The 18445-nt window shown below is 46.3% G+C and overlaps 1 protein-coding gene across 2 annotated transcripts; it reads right to left on the bottom strand.

Moving 5' to 3' along the window:
- Positions 1-1605: 1605 nt before the first annotated feature.
- ELOA (elongin A) lies at positions 1606-17009 on the bottom strand. Of its 2 annotated transcripts, none has more exons than XM_082660254.1 (11): positions 16866-17009; positions 12000-12056; positions 11110-11216; positions 9392-10577; positions 8905-9019; positions 7713-7868; positions 7511-7608; positions 6278-6458; positions 5910-6021; positions 5137-5312; positions 1606-4154 (listed from the first exon to the last, which is right to left on the bottom strand). In XM_082660254.1, the coding sequence occupies exons 1-11, from the start codon at positions 16938-16940 to the stop codon at positions 4093-4095; spliced, it is 2325 nt and encodes a 774-aa protein (XP_082516380.1). In that variant the 5' UTR covers positions 16941-17009; the 3' UTR covers positions 1606-4092. The 2 variants fall into 2 exon arrangements, with proteins under 2 accessions (XP_082516380.1, XP_082516379.1); XM_082660253.1 differs by having other exon boundaries at positions 9386-10577.
- Positions 17010-18445: the final 1436 nt, after the last annotated feature.

The raw sequence follows: 18445 nt of genomic DNA on the forward strand, positions 1-18445 counted from the left end.
AAACATGGGTATAGGTATATAAAACTTTGATGGAAAAAAAAAAACAAAAAAACAAAAAACTTTGATGGCTTGAACTTTCCTCAGACGTTTCTGAAAAGAGTTGAGACAGTAGGCATCACAGAAGTATGCGGGCCTGTGAGGACAAACTGCCTGTGTCACCAAATAATCAGGTTAGCCAAATCACCAGGGAGACACTCAAGTGGATGTGGAACCTTAGTGGAGAAACCCTGTGAGAGGGGCATCTGTTAAGGTGATGAGCCAGGTAGAGGATTCTTCTGGACATCGGTTACACGAAGCACAGAGAAGTCATTCCTAGAAATGATTAGGGTCTTGGCCCGGGCATCTTTCTGCATTGGAGGTTGGCTTTGTTCCAGAAGCCTAACGTTGGGTATGTGTTTGCGTGTGAGATGGGAAATGTGACTGAGAACATGTGCTTGGGAGTCAGACCAAAAGCATGCAGCACCATTGGTCACCACTGTGTGACCTTGGGCAAGTTCTTAATTTCCCTGTGCTTCAGTTTTCTCAGTTTTTAAATGGGGGCCGTGACAACCTACCTTATAGTAGTACCGTTGTGGTAATCGAGATAATGTATGTATATGAGACCATGGTTCCTGGAACATGGTAGGTATATAACCAGTGAGCTCAGTTACTCTTACCTGACCACGAGCGCCAGACTTGACGGCATGTTACTCTATATCCCAGGGTCTAATACAGGTCCTGGCTCAGCAAATGTTGAATTAATGAATAAGGGACAAAGGGCTAACTTACAGACACCGGGTAAAATCATCCATCAGATACCACATTCCATCATTAACTTCAATGCATAGTAATTTGGAACAGTGAGAATTAGATCCAGTAAAGAATTGGGAAAAGTCAGTCCAGACCATACACCAAGAATACCCTCTTTAGGAGAGAAGGGATCATCATAAAACCGTGTTGCCATGCGATGTTGAGGTTTGATGTGAGAACCAAGGCTCTTGATGGATGTAGGGGCTGAAACCAAGCCCTTGGCTCCACCCACGAATGCTGCAACTCTGACAGCTCAGCCAGGGCCAACACAGCAGGTTCTTATTAAGCCCTTGCTGCCACGACCTTTCTGCCTGTGTGCTCACTGTGCTCTCATTAGGAAGCCAATGTAAGACTGAGGAGACCTATCTGGGTCCTCCACACCCGCTGGAAGTGACTGAAAAGTAGAGTGGCACACACTTTGCTGTCAGAGAATCTGGGTTTGAAATCCTTTCCTTTGCCACTTACTAGCTATATGGCTTTGGCTGTCATTTCACCCCTCAGAGCCTCAGCTTCTAACTGTAAAAGGGGGTAACAGGTCAGTCCCAGGGTTCCAAGTGCAGTAAGGGACAGTGCATGGTCCCCACCAAGTGCTCATTTTCATCTGAGTTTCCTTGCTTTGCTCATAGGGTTCTCTCCCTTTGAGTCCCCTTTTCCCAGACCTGCGGTGCTACAGTACAGACAGAAATCCAGCATCCTTTATGGCCCAGCCCAGGGATTAAGATGTCTGCCTCACAGCCCAGAAACCAGACATTGTGACCGACTTCCATTCTCTGACACAATAAGGGAGAAAGGAAGAAAGACAACAGTATATGGTGTTTTTGTTTTTTTTTTAATTTAGACATGGAATTTTTCTTCCTTTTCATATAACTTATCTAATTAAAATATTCATCTTGGTAGTTACCACAAAAAAGTAACATAGAAAATTGTATTTACATTTTGGGACCAAAATACAAATGAAGAGCAAGATAATACCTTGCTCCTTTCCCTCCCACTTCCCGGAAAGAAAGGAAAAGCCCCAAAGAAACTGCTCATTACACCAAGGATCACAAAGGTTAAGTTCATTTGCAGTTCGGTGATTTGTATGTAGTGTAGCACAGAAAAAAAAAATTGCACAAGTTTTCACAAATGAGACCAAAGGTTCAACATCATCCTGTGTCTGCTCTGCAGGCATTTCAATAAGCCAGGAGAGGCGGTAGCTTAGAAACTCAGTTTTTCCTCTTCCCTCTTCTCACCAAGTCACATCCCTGATGCAGACAGTCTTGGAGGGGGAGAGGGAAAGATCTGGCTCTATGCAAACAGGGGTGATCCAAAGATGGACAGTGATGTTGGGATGTGTCTTTTCTTCCCTCCCTGCCCAAAGACTCCTAATAAAGGAAATTAAATCATACACAACTGTATCAAATATGAAAAACTGGTTTCAATGGTAAAGACTTGAACACACAGGTAAGAGACAAATTCAAGGCGTGGACACCTAGAGGAAGCTATTCTAGGCAACAGGTGTCTGGCACCTGACCCAGACGCTCATTTGGTTTTAGATAAGAGGCTTTCTAATATCACATTTGGGGAGCAGGCCGGGGGACTGGTGGAATGGTAATACAAACAATCAAGAGAAAGAACGCTTTACCCAATTCAAAAATACAGCAAATTAAAACACAGCAATACTTGTGTCCCTCAGGTACCCTGCACAGCAACGCACACTGACACAATGCTTCTGCTGCACAGACTTCTTGCTGCATCGCTCTGCAGTCTTCAGAGTTAGCCTAACTGAGGTCTCCAGGATGGTTAAAAACAGCGGGCTCCATATTCTGGGCTTTGAGTGAGCTTGTCAAAGGGACTGGTAACTGCCAAGCTCCATGGGCTATCACACTAACCACGCCCTCAATCTGCTTCTCAGGTTTCTTAGGGATGGGCTTCTCCAATTTATAGTATCTACTTCTACCTGGGTCACAACCAAGTGGGTTCCTACTAGATGAGTGTCCTTCAACAGCCAAGAAGGACACTGACACTGTCCTCCTAGTTCTGATTTCTCCCCCTATGTCAACTCGAAAGTGAGATACTCCCTTCCCAAGACTGGTAGATGCCCTTGTGGCTCCCCCATCCTGATGCTACAGCTCAAACCCTTTCCTTAAACTGGCCCTTACCTCCAAGTTCTGGTTTAAAGATTCAAAAAGTAGAGAGTTTCAAGCTGCTAAGTTCTCTGCAAAACATAGCAAATTGTTGTGCTCTTTCAATCACATGATCTTACCTTTTAAAGAAAGGCAAAAACAAAACCAATTTCCAACACAGCATTACCTTTTAAAACCATTCACTTCTAGTAGCAATTCACAGGGACTAGGAGATTACAGTGCTGGATTTTAAAACTCTAAAGTTGTATTCAGGGGCCTACAGAAAGCCCTGTCATGTGGTTGGGTCTTGCCCATGCCAGTGGGGAGGAGGAAAAACAGGGGAGGAAAAAAACCCTAAAGCTTTGAATTAGAAACTGGAAATTGTAAAAATACTGGAGTTCTGTGCCCTCTCGTGAGCCTCAAAAACAGTGGGACCTGGCAAAAAGGATGGGGGGAAAGACTCTAGAACTTCCCTTAATAAATAATTCCCTGAATGAGTAGGAAAGAGATGCACCTGCACAGGACCTCAAAGCAATTGAGGGTCTCAGAGGTGGGGGGTGTCCGACCTGAACGCTTCCTGTCACCACACCGGGGCTCCCCCTCCAGGACAGGCAGCCCAGGACCCATTCCTCGCTCTACGTGCAGCACGTGCCACACAGGTTCTGGGGACACCCAGTCCTCTCTATGGGCCAAAGTCTGCTCAGGAGAGATGAACTGGGACAGGGGAAAGGCTTTCAATAGGCTTTTGTCTAACAAAGAACGCTAAAAATAAAAGGCTAAGTGTGTGGTAGAGGACCGGAAAAAAACAAAAAAAAAACCCCAAAAAACAAAAAAAAACCTGGGGGTAATATAAATACAATCTGGGGGCAATATTTATTAATTAAAACTATGTCTTATAGTTTACAAAGAAGGTAATTAGCAACAAAGGTACAATTGACCTTAAAATCCTCAGTGAGCGTGAGGCTTCACATCTTCAGAACTCGGAAGTGCTCGCCAGGCAGGGAGGCGGCAGCTGCGGACACAGGCACAGGCACGACGCCTGCTGACTGTGCAGGACTCGGAGACCAAAAGCCTCCACGAAGCGAAAGATCCTGGTCTTCTCTGGAAGTTCCATTCCCCAACCCCCCCACCCTGTCCTCGTATTCCTCCCCGCAAATTTCATTTCCAAGCTAAGTCATTTCCAAGCTAAGTCCTCAGTTTATCGTCGGGAGAATCTGTTCTTGAACGCTTTAATCGTCTTGGCCATCATTGGGGCAATTTCTGTGAAAAGAGAAATAAGGCAGTTGTTTCAGATCCACGGCAGTGTGGACACCAGCGGTTTACAATCAAACAAAGCCTTGTTACTCTTGGCTCTACACAGCCAGACAAATGGATACAAGTAGCAGTTATCTGCCAACCCCATAGAAAAGCAGCAGCCCAAAGGTAACACTTCGCCAGCACCTGCCAGGCCCCTGACAATCACCCCCTCTAATTCTCACAACTTCACCAAGACTCAGGCTGGACCCTGTACGGTAAGTGGCAGAACTGGAGTTCCAGCCTTGCCAGACTCTGAAGGCCGTTCTGAGCCACAATTTAACTCTGCCTCACCAATATCCAAACCAGCCAGAAGCACCCCCTCCCGCACCTGTCTGTCCAGTGTAGCAACAGGTCTGAGATGAGCTAAATGCACACACCACCTAAGAACGACTAGCCTGCCCTCTAGCCTGGTTAACCTGAACCGAGCCAAAGTGCAAGTCAGGACTCCCACCCTCCTGTGGGCCCTGAAGTAAATACAGAATAATGCTTTTCTTAAGTTAGGACACCGCTGTAGAATATTGGGGATAGTCTACAGTAGTAAAGTTAGTAAAATACGAAAGAGACCCAACTAGATATAAAAAAAATACTTGGAAGGTGGGGTTATAAGGTTATAAAACTTCAATAAAATTATTTAGCTGTTAATAATAACAGTTGGAAACTCCATGTTATTGCCTGGAGAAACAGGTTTACATTTAGGTTGAAAAAAATAAAAGAAAAAGAAAGCAGAGTACCAAAATGAATATTCACTACGATCATAATTTAAATGACACGTGAAATATGCGCTACGAACAAAGCAGGGGAAGGAGGCCCCGACATTTAGACCAGCTGTGTGCAAGGCATCACATACGCTACATCTAACACACAAAGTGTGATGCAGCAGTAATCACATTAGAGGGGTTCAAATACTAGTTTTGAAATAGCTGAGCAGGAGCTCCAAGTTACCTACTCTTCACAGTCGGTTTCCTAGGATCACAGGAAACAGTGCTGCTGACCACGGGTGCCGAGTGCGCACTGCTGGTACTCGGGCCGTCGTAGGCTGGCTCCTCGGGGCTGGCGTTAAAGCTGTTGCTGCCGCCACTGCCCAAGCGGCTGCTTCCTGAGAGGTACGGCGCCGGCTTGATCCTGCGACACAGAGCAAAGCCGCTAGTCAAGAGCAGGAGAGATCTGCCCCCGGCACCAACAGCCTGAAGCTGGCTGCTCTGAGGACTCAGTTCTGTGGCTTTGACCAGTGGACCTAGTACCCTAGATTCTGGTGATAGCTCGGAAGTGACTGTGGTAGGCCTTCAGAATGAATGATAATCTCAACTAACTTTTCACTGTTTAGGTGTAAATCTGTATTTTGACAATGCTAACGTACTTAGATAATTTAGTCATCACAGTAATATGTTTTTTGTTTAAATGGGGCAAGGGAAAGCCTTAGGGGATGTGTCCCAGAAGCCAGGCCCTGTTCTCCGTTTAGTGTTGACCACCACCCCACCTCCGACCCCACCTAAGGGAAGGAATCATTATCCCGCCCACAGTGCAGTCAAGGACACTGAGGTTCAGGGAGGTCAAGTGCCCAGGATGGTCAAGGTCAGCCTGCAGAACCCACTCTGCACTGCCACGCTTTCACCCCCAAAATGAGTCGCTCTTGCCCCTGGGCTGCCTCTCAGGGCTGAAAGATAAGCTCTTGGGCTCTCGCTCTGAGCAGGCAGAAACCACAGGGGACAGAGATCTTACCTGATTTTCTCAGGCACAGCTGCACCTCCTGTTCCAAACTTCTCCTGCCTCCTCCGAACATCACGAGGTGGCTTGGCCACAGAGTTGACAAACGCCATTTTTGCTTGTCGGCCTGCGGAGAAATGGAGATTAATACCTGCCTTCTTGAGCTGAGATGCTAAAGGTAGGGGATTATCAACCCTGGAAACCCCTCTGTAGGGTAGCATGCATAGTGGCAGAAGAAACACCTCACCCTTTGCCCTCTTCTGCAAATGCAGGAGAGATGTGGGGGCCAGAGATGATACCGTAGCTGAGCCCACCACGGCCCTGCTGTTGACCAGAGCCCAGGGCTCATTATTCTGCCAGACCCACGCTGCCCCCTTACCTACCTTTGGGCTTATTGGCGTGCGCAGATCGGATATTCTTTGTGAGGAGTCGCAGCCGCTGCTCTCGCGCATCCTGAAGCCGCAGGTACATCTCCCGCCACGACTCATACTCCTCTGGCCTTTCATCCTTAAAGTCTCGGTGACAATGAACTTTCCATAATTGATCCGTTTCTTCAATTAATACCTAAAATCAGAACCAGGACATCATTTACATGCAAGTACTCTTACACATCTCTTTTCCATCCTTAATCACCCAGGGGGACCAGCTTCCTAATGATATTTTGGTCCTCTTAGTAGTGGTAATATATTAAAATACCACAGTTCTAGGAAAGAAACCCTAATCACTGAATTAAAAAATGTTAATTGTGGGCTTCCCTGGTGGCGCAGTGGTTGGGAGCCCGCCTGCCGATGCAGGGGACACGGGTTCGTGCTCCGGTCTGGGAAGATCCCACATGCCGCGGAGCGGCTGGGCCTGTGAGCCAATGGCCGCTGAGCCTGCGTGTCCGGAGCCTGTGCTCCGCAACAGGAGAGGCCACAACAGTGAGAGGCCCGCGTACCGCAAAAAAAAAAAAAAAAATGTTAAGTGTGAGGCACTATACTAGCTGCTTTTGGGGGTTGTGGGGCTAGGAGAGAAGGCAACACAAAAATTAGTTTAAGATCAGTCTTTTCCTTTAGAAAATCAGTACAGGGTAGGAACTGGGATGAAGTCAAATCCAGGCATTTCCCCATCACTACACTGAACTGCAATGGCCAGGGGCCACTTAAGAAGGATATGTCATAGATCCTTTGAATCAGAGACAGCTAATGCAATCAGATGAGCATCTCCAGCATTAGGAGGATTTGGGGATAGATCTGTTTGTCTCTAGGAGGCACCCAGCCAATCTTATATTCACCAGACACCTGAGTGTCAACACATAGCTCTGTCCCTGCCCTGGATCCCAAGGGTTGTGCTGCTAGAATTCTCCTTTGACCTCTGTAACTAGGCAAGCTCAAGGGAGGTGTGGGAAATGGTCCCCCTCTCCCACCTTTCAATCCCATCTTGATTCTAGCCCAAGAGGCCTACTTAAGATGCCACAAGCAGGTGCTAAAAACCTGCCTGTTTAAAGGCCCATAGACAAACCCAGAAAAGTGATCCGACCACCACCTGCCCATCATCGTGGCAGATTCAGAGACAAAGCTACTTCTGGAGATGCAAGCCAGCACACTGCCCTCTTCCCATCCAAACAGGATACTCACGTGATTGTACTCCTCTATGCGATATAACTGATCAGGTGTACACCTCTCCAAAACAGGTTCAAGGAGAGAATATGGGACGCCTCCCACTTCAAAGATTGCTGCAGAGAATCAAAGGGGAAAAGCACTGAGTAGCGGCCAAGTCACCCGGTGTCCCAGTGCCACAACAGCGTGCTGAAGAGCAAGAGAGAAGCATGTGACTTACAGTCAATGTTGTTTTTAAGCACCCGGATGCACTGCTCGTGCAAGGTCATCATTTTGGGGAGATAGGCACACTTGGAACCAGAATAGACCTGCATCTTGGAATTCATTCTTCGTCCGGTGAATCCAGCTTCTTCCTCTTCCTGGGATGAGGAGAGTGCTGTAGGGCAAGAAAAACAGGAGTGTAAGTTATAAAAGGCACTGAGCAATACAGTGAAAACTCTCCTTCCACCCCATTCCCCAGCCTCCCAGTTTCCTTTCTCAAAGACAACCAATGCTACCAGTTTCTTGTGTCCTTCCAGAGAGTCTATGCAAAAATAAACTAATATTTATTTTATTCCTTTTTAACCAATCAATAACATACTATAACCATTCTGTCATTTACATTTTAGAAATCACATCAGTACATAGATTTTCTACTTCTTTTTTTCAACGGCTGCATAGGATGCCACTGTGTGGATGAACCATGATCCATCTGTTAGTCTCTTGCTAAGGGACACCTATGTAGCATCTAATTCTTTTGCTATTAAAACTAGCCTTTATTTATTTATTTTTTTTTTGGCTGCGTTTGGGCCTCTGTTGCTGCGCGGGGGCTTTCTCTAGTTGCAGCAAGTGGGGGCTACTCTTTGTTGTGGTGCGCAGGCTTCTCATTTCAGTGGCTTCTCGTGTTGCAGAGCATGGGCTCTAGGCACAGGGGTTTCAGTAGTTGTGGCACACGGGCTTAGTTGCTCCGCGGCATGTGGGATCTTCCCGGACCAGGGATCGAACCTGTGACCCCTGCATTGGCAGGCGGATTCTTAACCACTGCACCACCAGGGAAGTCCCTAGCCTTTTTTTTAAGCCCCTATGGAATGTGCAGAGTAAAAGGCTGCTGGTAATAGCAGCAGCTAAGATTTAGCAAACACTATGTGTAAAAACCCAGAGCTCAGAGCTTTACCAGCATTATCACTTTCAATCCACCTCATAGGCAGATACCATTATTACTCCCATTCACAGAATATGAAACTGAAGTCCAAGGAAATTAAGTTGTACCCAAGTTCATGTAACTTGTAGTAAAAGCCAGAGCTGGGATTCAAACCCAAGCCATCCAACTCCAGAACCTGTTGGAAATGCACCAAAATCTGATGACAAAGCATGAATGAATTTTTAAAACCATTTTCTCCATTAAAAAAAGAAAAAAAGACAAAGAAAATTACCTTTTCGCTTTGGTTGGAAGGCAGATATCAATTCAAGGGAAGGAAGTGGGCGGTAATTGGCCTGTATCACAGGTAATGGAAGGTCTGGTAACACTGGCAGCACATCGCTGGGGACCTGCAGAGAAGAGACCAGTGACTGGAGAGCCTCTTTCTACAAGCACAGCTCTTTCCCACAGTCAACGCCCAGCAGTGTTGACGTGGCAGATAACTTCACAGGCACATCCAGCCTGCAGGAGGGGCGGCAGCTGTGCCTGACACCACCTAAGTCAGGAGATACGGAGAGATGGGCCCAGCACAATGGGATGCCTCAGAAAATACTTTTCTTGGGTTCTACTGACCCTGGTGGCCAGACAGGCCGGGAGGAAATTACTTCACACTGAAATTCAACAGGCCACGGGAAAGCCAGCCCAGACAGCGGTGGGGTCGTCCCGGGAGCTCTGCCAGCCCAGGCGCTCTGGCTGGGAGGGGCCACAGGGCTTACCTTTACCTTTTTCAGCTTGGCTGAATGGGATCCAGCTGGCTGAAGCTTCTCTGACTTGTTTTCGTTCACCTTAGGTAGTTTCTGAACTGAGTCCAAGTTTTTACTAGTGCTTTTTGAATCATTTTTTTTTAATCCTTTTTCTCCAGGAGTCGTGGTTGAAGTTTTCACGATCTTTTTCTTTTTCTTCCGGGGCTGGTCATAGCTGAGGTATGACTCAAAAGACATGGTGGGCTGCTCGAATTCATCATCCATGTCTGCCTCCTCAGCTTTAAGGAAGGAGCCCACGGACTTTCTATCTAAATGAGAAGGTTTTACTTTTCCTTCCTGAGCCTTTAGGTTGTTAGAAACCTTCTCTTTTGCCTTGGGCAACAGGTCTCCTGCCCCCTTGCCTGTGTCTAAGCTTTCTAGACTCTGCTTGTTTTTGTCTGATTTGGTTTTCTCTGGGTCTCTGTATTTTGGCTTTTTAAGGTGGTTGTCTGATGCCACCTCCAAGGGGGGTAAAAGCTTCTTGGTGCTGCCCTCTTTTTCCTTCTCTTTCTTGACACCACTAGAGGGCGCTTTCTCCTTTGTACTGTCCCCTGAGGGTGGCCTCCGCCGGTTTTCCTCTTTGGAGATGGCCTTGTGTGATTTTTCTCTGCTCAAAGACGACTTCTCATCTCCTTTGGAATTCACCGGACGTTTTTCTTTATGGGAAGATCTGTGCTCCTTGCTCTGACTCACGACCTCTTTCCCCTGGGCTTCACCCAGGTGTCGTTCTTGACTGACCCCCAGTCTGTCCTGAAAGGCATTACTGTGGCCTTTGCCAGGCTTCTGGTGTGAAACAAAGGGCTCGTGGTCCTCCTCCAGGGATCTGTAATGGTCCACAGACATCTGATGAGGGCTGGCGGATGACAGTGGGGACTGAACATGGCCGTAGTCCGAAGATTCGTGGTCTGAAGAGTAAACTGGAGAAGCTCTGTGGTACCTCTTTCTCTCGTCTCTCCTCTCATGACTGTGAGATACTTTGTGAGGCCGGTCAAGCTCCGGGAGTTTTCTGTGTTTCTTCTGCCGGTTATCAGGACTGCACGACTGGCTGCCGGAGGCTCTCCAGCTGCCTGGGTAGTCCCCCTCCCCCTCCCCCTCCTTAAGGGCATCCCTGGGGCGCTTTCGAGAATTGCTCTTCTCAAAGTCCTGTTCATCAGGCTCAGTGTTTCTAAAATAAAAGAAAAAGCAGATGAAGCAGACATAAATCTCAGGGTAATCCTTGTTCAGAGGACAACATCACAGGACCTGAACTCACGAAAGAGATGAAGAGTTTGGAGTTAGAAACAAGGTCTTGGGGAGAAGGTAAATGGGTTCTGCTCAAAGATACTCAGCTAAGGTTTAAAACTGGGAAAGCCCAAATATTCAATAAGTGGAAAATGACGAGTTTAACTACAGGACACGAAGAAGATCAAACATCTTGGGAAGTGAAAATACTTAAAAAGCTTTTCAACACAGGGAAATATTTAACTTGTTACATTAAAAAAGAGCTGTCATTTACATCAGTTTATTCACAACTACATAAAAATGCCTTTTAAGAACAGGTTAGAAAGAAACATTCCAAAACGTCGATAATGCTTATCTTTGGATGGTTGAATTAAGAAATTTTTATTCTTATTTCTATTTTTAAATGTTTTCTAGTATTCTATAATGATCATGGATTATTTCTTATAATTGAGGCAGAACTGAGGAACTTTTCTTACCGTTCCACAGGAACCAGCTTCTTCCACTGGGCCACTAGGTCCTTGGCAAAGCTTCCGACATGCTCATGTTTTCGCAAGCTATTTACCGTTTTCCCAACCCCGGTCTCCTACAAAATTGACAAAGGAATTGTTAGAGGGTTGTAGAACTAGGCTCACAATCTTCTAAAGAAATAAGACCTCCTACTTTTCAACAAACCAATACTTCCTTCCAAAAACATACCTTGCAAGTCTCAGTACAAACTTACTTTGTGTCTGTGCCCCAAACCTCTAGTGATACACAGTAGCAAAGTGCACCAGATTCAGAAGAGGAAAACACTAAATTAAAACACTTCTAGAACTGTAGCAATAATAACAAGAGTGATCATGGCAGGTGTTAGGCACTGAGCTAAGAGCACTGCATACAGTGTCTGAATTAATATTTATCATATGATAACTCTGTGAGGTTAGGACCTGCCCCATTTTACAAAGAAGGAACAGCCTAAAGTCACAAACTTGGATTTGAATCCAGGACTAGATGCCAATGTTCTTTTAATTTTTAGAAAAAAATGAGATAAAATTCACTATTTTAACCATTTTAAAGTGTACAGTTCAGTGGTTTCCAGAATACTCACAATACTACACAACCATCACCACTAATTCCAGAACATTTTCATCACCCTAAAAAGAAACCCTGTTCCTCCCAATTCCCCCCACCCCTGGCAATCACTAATCTAACATTCTATCTATGGATTTGCCTATTCTGGACATTCCATATAAATAAAACCATACAACATGTGGCCTTGTGTCTGGATTCTTTCACTTCTAAAGCCCATGCTCTTACTGTACAATCCCTCTGGTCGGGAAGGGGAGGGGATATAGCTATATAACGTCTAAAATTACACAGTTCTTACCGCAAGAATGTCTACTGTAATAGGCAAGGTGGAGAGTTTCTTCAGATATTTCAATAGCTGCAGAGAATAAAATAAACATTAATTTCTATAAAATCATAATCATTCACTGGAACAAATAAGAATACTATCCAGTGGTTAAGTACTTACACTGCTCTGTAGTATAGAGCATGGCTGTTACCCTTATTTTACAAGTGTGAAAACAGACTCGAAAAGTGAAGGTACTTGCCCCAGGACGCAAGCAGGGCAGGACTCGCTTAGGTCTGCGGCTTTAGGTTGCGCGCTTCCAGCCACTATGCCACACCAAGGGGAAATCAAACTTAGAGAAGAGAATCAAACCTACCAGCTCTAAGAAACGTAATCAACAACTATCTTTCTGCCCAGTTTTGAGAGACACTTTCTGAGAAAGGAGCCAATTTTAGGAAATTACTCATGCACCCGGCATAGAGGAAAGTAAAAAGGAGAAGAGGTCTCTACAAAAAAAGGGTATCATGTTTCCAGAAAAAGTGTGTTTAACAGAACTGGGTTTTTTCGATGTAAGTGGGAAGCCAACACCAATTTCAAGTTGCTAGAATCAGAGCTCTGCCGTTGCAAATGGTGAACACAAAATGTCTGGGTAGATTAGAGAAGCAATCTGGGTTTGGTCACATTCTTTTCTGTATTCTCTTGAGCTAGCTCAAAATCAGATAGCAGAGCTGTTAAGACAGAGTTCCAGAGTCAGAGACAGGCTTCAGTTTGGCGCTGCCACTTCCTTGTGGGGTGATCTTGTGCAAGTCACTAACCTCTCTGAACCTCAGTTACTTCATCTGCAAAACAGGAACTGGATCCTGTCTGTACTTCACAAGCTGTGAGGATTCAGAGAGACAAACCATGTGCAGTCTTTAGCCATAGTGCCTGGAATGCTATACAAGCTCAATAAATGCTTCTTATTAATCATTTCATTCATCAACTGACCATTCTTTAAACGGCTACCCTTGATCCTCTACCAGATATTCCCCAGCCAATTCCTACTTGCTTCACTTCTACCCAAAGTCATGACTGCTATGCCATTCTCTAGGAAATATTTATGTATATATAAGTATACCTACCTTTCGAGGAGTGCTGAAAAGTACAAGTAGTTCAAAATAGATTAACTGTGACTACCTTTATATTTAAATATCTGATAACAAGACCTGTTCTTTTCCTATGTGTAGCCCAGGCTACAATTAGTATGCTATATTGCTACTAGGTGGAGTAGCAAGTATGTTTTTCTGGTCATTCTACTTCAATAATTACTGAACCTGGTTGCTAGGCAGAGCAACTGGATCACATGTGATAATCTTGTTTTGACTGGGAACATATGAGAAGCCAAGTGGTGTATCTAAGGAGTTTCACCTTCATAGTTGAGTGAAAATTATCCTCCACTTCGAATTCGATCACCACCACCATCCAACTCAGGACAAAGTATATGTGTATTTCTTGTCATCAAAGCTGTGGGTGCAAAGATGAATGCCAATTCCTTTTCTTAAAGGAAAATTTAGAATCATTGAAAAGGTTAAAGACAGGTTGTCTCCTCTAATGCCATTCCCTGGAAGGCATTTATATACTATTTACTGTGCACTGGCTACTATGCTACGTCCTTACATGTGTTACCTCATTTCATCCTCATTAACCAACTCTGTAAAATGGATATTATGTTCCCCATTTTACAAATATTAAAACTGAGCCCAGTGAGGTTAGGTAACTTGCCTAACAAGCGAGTAGGTCAAGTGTGTTTACCGCAGCATGTACTACAAAGTCAGGAGAAATAAGCAACGTAAAGACACTGTCCTTAGAAGACCGGAAAAGGAAATGGAGCAGTAGTTCATGTGCCTCTTAGCACACTCGACACAAAGCAGAAGAACCCCTCCTTAGTCTTACGTTGTCAGGCAGTTTAGAGTCCACAGAGGAAAGAAGGTCACCACCAGGACAGAGTCCCAGGACCTCTACAAAGGCCACATATAAGAATGGGGCCATGGCTTCCCTGGTGGTGCAGCGGTTGAGAGTCCGCCTGCCCATGCAGTGGACGCGGGTTCGTGCCCTGGTCCGGGAAGATCCCGCATGCCGCGGAGCGGCTGGGCCCGTGAGCCATGGCCGCTGAGCCTGCGCGTCCGGAGCCTGTGCTCCGCAACGGGAGAGCCCACAACAGTGAGAGGCCCGCGTACCGCAAAAAAAAAAAAAAAAAAGAATGGGGCCAGAAGTCACTGAAGGTGTGTTCATCTCAAAACCCAGCACTAATTGGAAGTATAAGCGCTGCCTTTCTGCTTCGTTTTGGGTTAGGAGGGATGGCTTAAAAGCAGATGAAACTAAAACCCTAGAGATATTCAAACCAATTTAGCCCAACATAAGAGAAAAAGGGCTTCAGAGCCCCTCTATTTTCAATGAGGTTCAAAAAAGAACAAAGCGTTAAAATGATAAAGCACTTTGGGTATCCTCAGGTAGGTGGAAACTTGCTGTTATCAAACCTAGGGACCAGTTGTAGTTTGCAAGAACTGATAACAAGTCATTGAGAAATGTCAAACATTTGCACAGTCCACGCTTCAGAATCTCAGTTATCCTCTGCACACTACTTCATCACAAAGAGCTAAAGACGTTCATAATGTCGCCCTCCTTCTCCGCTTGGCTTCAAACTGTGTTCTTCGTAGTTTCCATGTTCAAACTGTAACCCAGGACAGGTAACTTTACCAGCCATGAAAATTGTTTCTACTTAAATAATAGGAACCAAGTGACCCTGGTTTGCCTGATACCTTTTTCCCCAAGTAAGCCTAGATCATAGACGGGCTTAAAGTGAAAAGAGAGTTACAGTTAAACACCTATGTTTAATACGAGGAAATCTATGAATACAGGTGTGGAATCAACCGTTTGGCTAATAATGGTTTGAAATCAAGACTTAGTTGTAAGTTCAGTACTGCCATATAATCATCTTGCAATTTCAAGAACAACCTGTGGGAGCTTGTTGGGTTAACAGAAGGTTGAGAAGGCCAGTGTGCCAGCTTGCAGTTTTCCCTCTGCATTAGCTCATTTGTGAATGCCAACTATTGTGCCCTTTGCAAAAATGATCTTCATAATGCAAAGTCAGAAGCTCAGGGTGAGTTTCTATCTGGGAAGAGAAAGCCCAGATTCTCACAATCACTAATAGTTCAAATAGGATGTGAAGTCAAACAAACCTTTTCTTAATTTGAAATTTCATGCACATCAACTACTGGAAAAGCTACTTCAAAATTTAAATTCTAGTGGGAAAATGACTGTAGACACTACACAGTGCATTGTTTTTAACCCGATGGAAGACCACATTGGGGAGATGGGGGCGATTTACATCATATTGCTCTAGGGTTTTAAAAAAAATCAGTCACAAACCTACAGTGTTTGGGAAAACAAGCTAGTACTCGGAAATAATGACCATTTATTAGATGCCCACAAAGGGTTACTGTAAAAAGAAACTTGTAAATGTGTCTGTCCACTAGGTACTGAAGCCATTATAGAAAATATAACACAAATCAAGTGAAAGCATTTCGGTTTTCACAGACTTAAAGCTAAAATGTCGTCCTGAAGAAGTGGATCTTTGAGCTAGGTATGCATGAGAAGAGTTAAACAGTGGTCTGACAGTGAGATGCGTTGAGCAGCCTTTAGAAACGGAGGGAAAAAAACCTCACCTATGACAGGCCAAGAAGAGGTGAAGAGAAAGGGGCCCTTCAAGAAAAACTGTAAAGAGTGGAGATTAACATCTACTGAGCACTTCTGCCTTTTGGTTCTGTCCTGGGAAGAAGCAGGTGAGGAAACTGGCTTAGCAAGGAACATCCCTAATATCCATGGCTGGCAAATAAATTAGAACTCAAATCTCCTCACCACTTTATTTCGACTGCCTCCCTGGATTATTTCCTCTTCAAAAGCCACTCTGGGGTTCAGAGATCCAACTCTTACAACACTGTACACTCCAGCTATAATGCTGACAGAGAATGTCAAACACCTTGAGTGTTTTCATCAATGTATTTCAATTAAAAAAAAAAATTCTAACATCCACGGGACACTCTCCCAGACACCAAGAAGCTGGATGGAAGAAAAATCGCAGAGAGAGAAGAACGCATTTAACTTAAGAGAATAGTTAAGGGGGAAAAAAACTAGCTGAGTGCAATTAAAAATGGTTGCCCATCACTCGTAGCAGCCAGAAAAGGTAGCTCTTACCTTTCTATCAAGGCCAGAAGGAAATCTAGCTGCAACTTCTAAGTCTTGTTTTTTTTTTCTTTCCATTTACAACCTAAGTTTTTAGTTAGGGTGACGTGAGGTTTATTTTGTTTCGAAAGAGATTTACTGAGAAAGCGAAAAGGTCCACGCTCTAATAATCAAGCCAAAGCAATAAAAACGTCTTAAAGACGCAGGACCACACACCGAGCCTAGACTCCATCAAGCACAGGCAGAACCACCTCCTCCCAACAAACATCAAAAGACACTAAGAAATCAGAAACATTTCGCAGGGTGAGGAATGGAGCGGGCAGGAGTTAACTCCGGGCGAGCTCTCCCGACAGGAAACAGCTGGCCCGGGACGCCGGGGGAGGGCTCCGGGAGCCCCGCCGACACGCGGTGTCCGCCCGGAGCCCGCGGGCGCCCGGCCCGGGAGGCAGGGAGGCCGGGCCCGCCGAGGCGCGCCGCCCGCCGTGCGGGGTCCCACCGCGTGGGCAGCGGCCAAGGGCCACTAACTTCCCGATCGCAGGCCGCAGACCGGCGGGGCCGCGCTCCGGGTCCGAGCCCCCACGGCCCCGGCCGCTCGGGAAGGAGCCGCACCGGGGCCCGCGACCGTTACGGGGCCGCGCCGCGCCCAACACCCGGCCCGCTCCGCGCTGCCCACTCGCTCACCTTCTTCGGGTCCGGGTTCGCGGCCAGGCGCGCCTGCAGCTTCTCCACAACTTCGAGCGCCGACTCCGCCGCCATCGCTGTCACTGGCGCGGCCTCCTCGCCGGAACTGGGCTCGCGTCGCGTCCTCTGGCTGCTGCTCCGCCCTCCGTGCCTCCCCCGCGGGGACGGAAGCGCGACTGGTCCCTTCCGGGCCTCGGCGAAGTGGGGTGTAGGGGCCGCGGGGGGTGGGGGGGCCGGCCGGCTGCAGGCCCCGCCCCCACGGCCTGTGGTTGTTGGGGTCCGGTCCTCTGCGCCCTCCCGGAGCCGCGTGCGCCGGGAGCTGGAGCAGCTTGGCCCGAGCGCGTCGGCTTCGCACTGGTCGCCGCTGGGCAGCCTCGCTTCTGGTCCTCGTAGTGCGGAGCCACGGCCTGGAAAACCACGCCGGTGTCCAGCCAAGGCAGGATGAGACCACTGCGCCGGACCTTGCCTTTATAAATCCTAGCCCGCCCCCTTGCGCTGTGAGCCACGCCCCAAATAACACCTGTGTGTGGTTCCAGGGTGGGTTTGCGGCTCAGGAAATCAGGGATTGACGCTAGTGACCAGCCTTGATTGGGGGCACTAAGCCCAGTGGTTGAGCTAAGTTTCACTCTCAGTACAACCCAATGAAACGAGGCATATTATCCCCATGTTACAGATGAGGAAACTGAAGCTCAGGGAGACTAAATTAACTTGCATGTGGTCATGTAACAGGAAAGAAGTGAAGCTGGAATGTGAATCTAAACAGTCCAGGTCCACTGTGACCGCACATCTCTGAACAGGTCAAGGATTTGAGGCCCAGAGAGTGAAAGTGATTTGTCAAAATTCAAACAGTTTAGCTACAAGAGGTAATAGCCCGTGTCTCACTTTCCCCAAAAAACAGTGTCTGGTACAGAGGTACCAAATAAATACTTCTTGAATGAATGAATGAATAAATGAATGAATGGCTGTTTCCTCTAAATCAGTAGGGCCTCAATCAGACAAGCCCAAGACACCATCCTTGAGGGCCCTTACCCTCATCCTAGAAGCACTAAATTTTACTATTAATAAAGTATTATTACTACTAAAAAAAAAAGAAAAATTACTAAACAGTTGAAAATTGGTTTAAAATACCAGCATTGATTACATCTTGTTTGATTAGATCATATCGGATTACATACTAATCTGATCACCATCAACAATTTGGCAGTGTACTGAGCCTGACCTCCCAACCAATGTGGGAAAGCCCAGGGGCTCTTCAGGTCTTGGCTCTGGGAAAGGTAAAAGAAACAATATAAATTGTTTCTTCAAATGAGCTTTCATTCACTCCGTAAATTGAGAAGCCCCCCTCTCCCCCCCCCCCCGCACTGTGTTCCCACCCCCTCTGCTTGGTGCCCTTTCCTCTGCAACTAACACTTTTCAGGGTGTAAATTGTCAATTTATTCTTCTGTCTTCTCACTGAGCTGTTTATTTATCAAGTGCAGTGACTGGCCTGTCCAACTTTATTTTATTTTTTGGCTGCACCGTGTGGCTTGTGGAATCTTAGTTCCCTGACCAGGGATGGTACCGAGGTCCCCGCAGTGAAA

Source organism: Grampus griseus, assembly GCF_964374135.1.
Source record: "Grampus griseus genome assembly, chromosome: 1".
In the NCBI taxonomy this organism is placed as follows: domain Eukaryota; kingdom Metazoa; phylum Chordata; class Mammalia; order Artiodactyla; family Delphinidae; genus Grampus; species Grampus griseus.

What these genes read in the sequence shown, in the direction of transcription:
- ELOA (XM_082660253.1), bottom strand. Translation starts at nt 16,940, where the DNA reads ATGGCGGCGGAGTCGGCGCTCGAAGTTGTGGAGAAGCTGCAGGCGCGC. An exon ending in CGAACCCGGACCCGAAGAAG is followed by an intron (nt 12,057 to 16,865) that starts GTGAGCGAGTGG and finishes TATTCTCTGCAG; the next exon opens with CTATTGAAATATCTGAAGAA. An exon ending in CCAAGCTGAAAAAGGTAAAG is followed by an intron (nt 9,020 to 9,385) that starts GTAAGCCCTGTG and finishes TCTTCTCTGCAG; the next exon opens with GTCCCCAGCGATGTGCTGCC.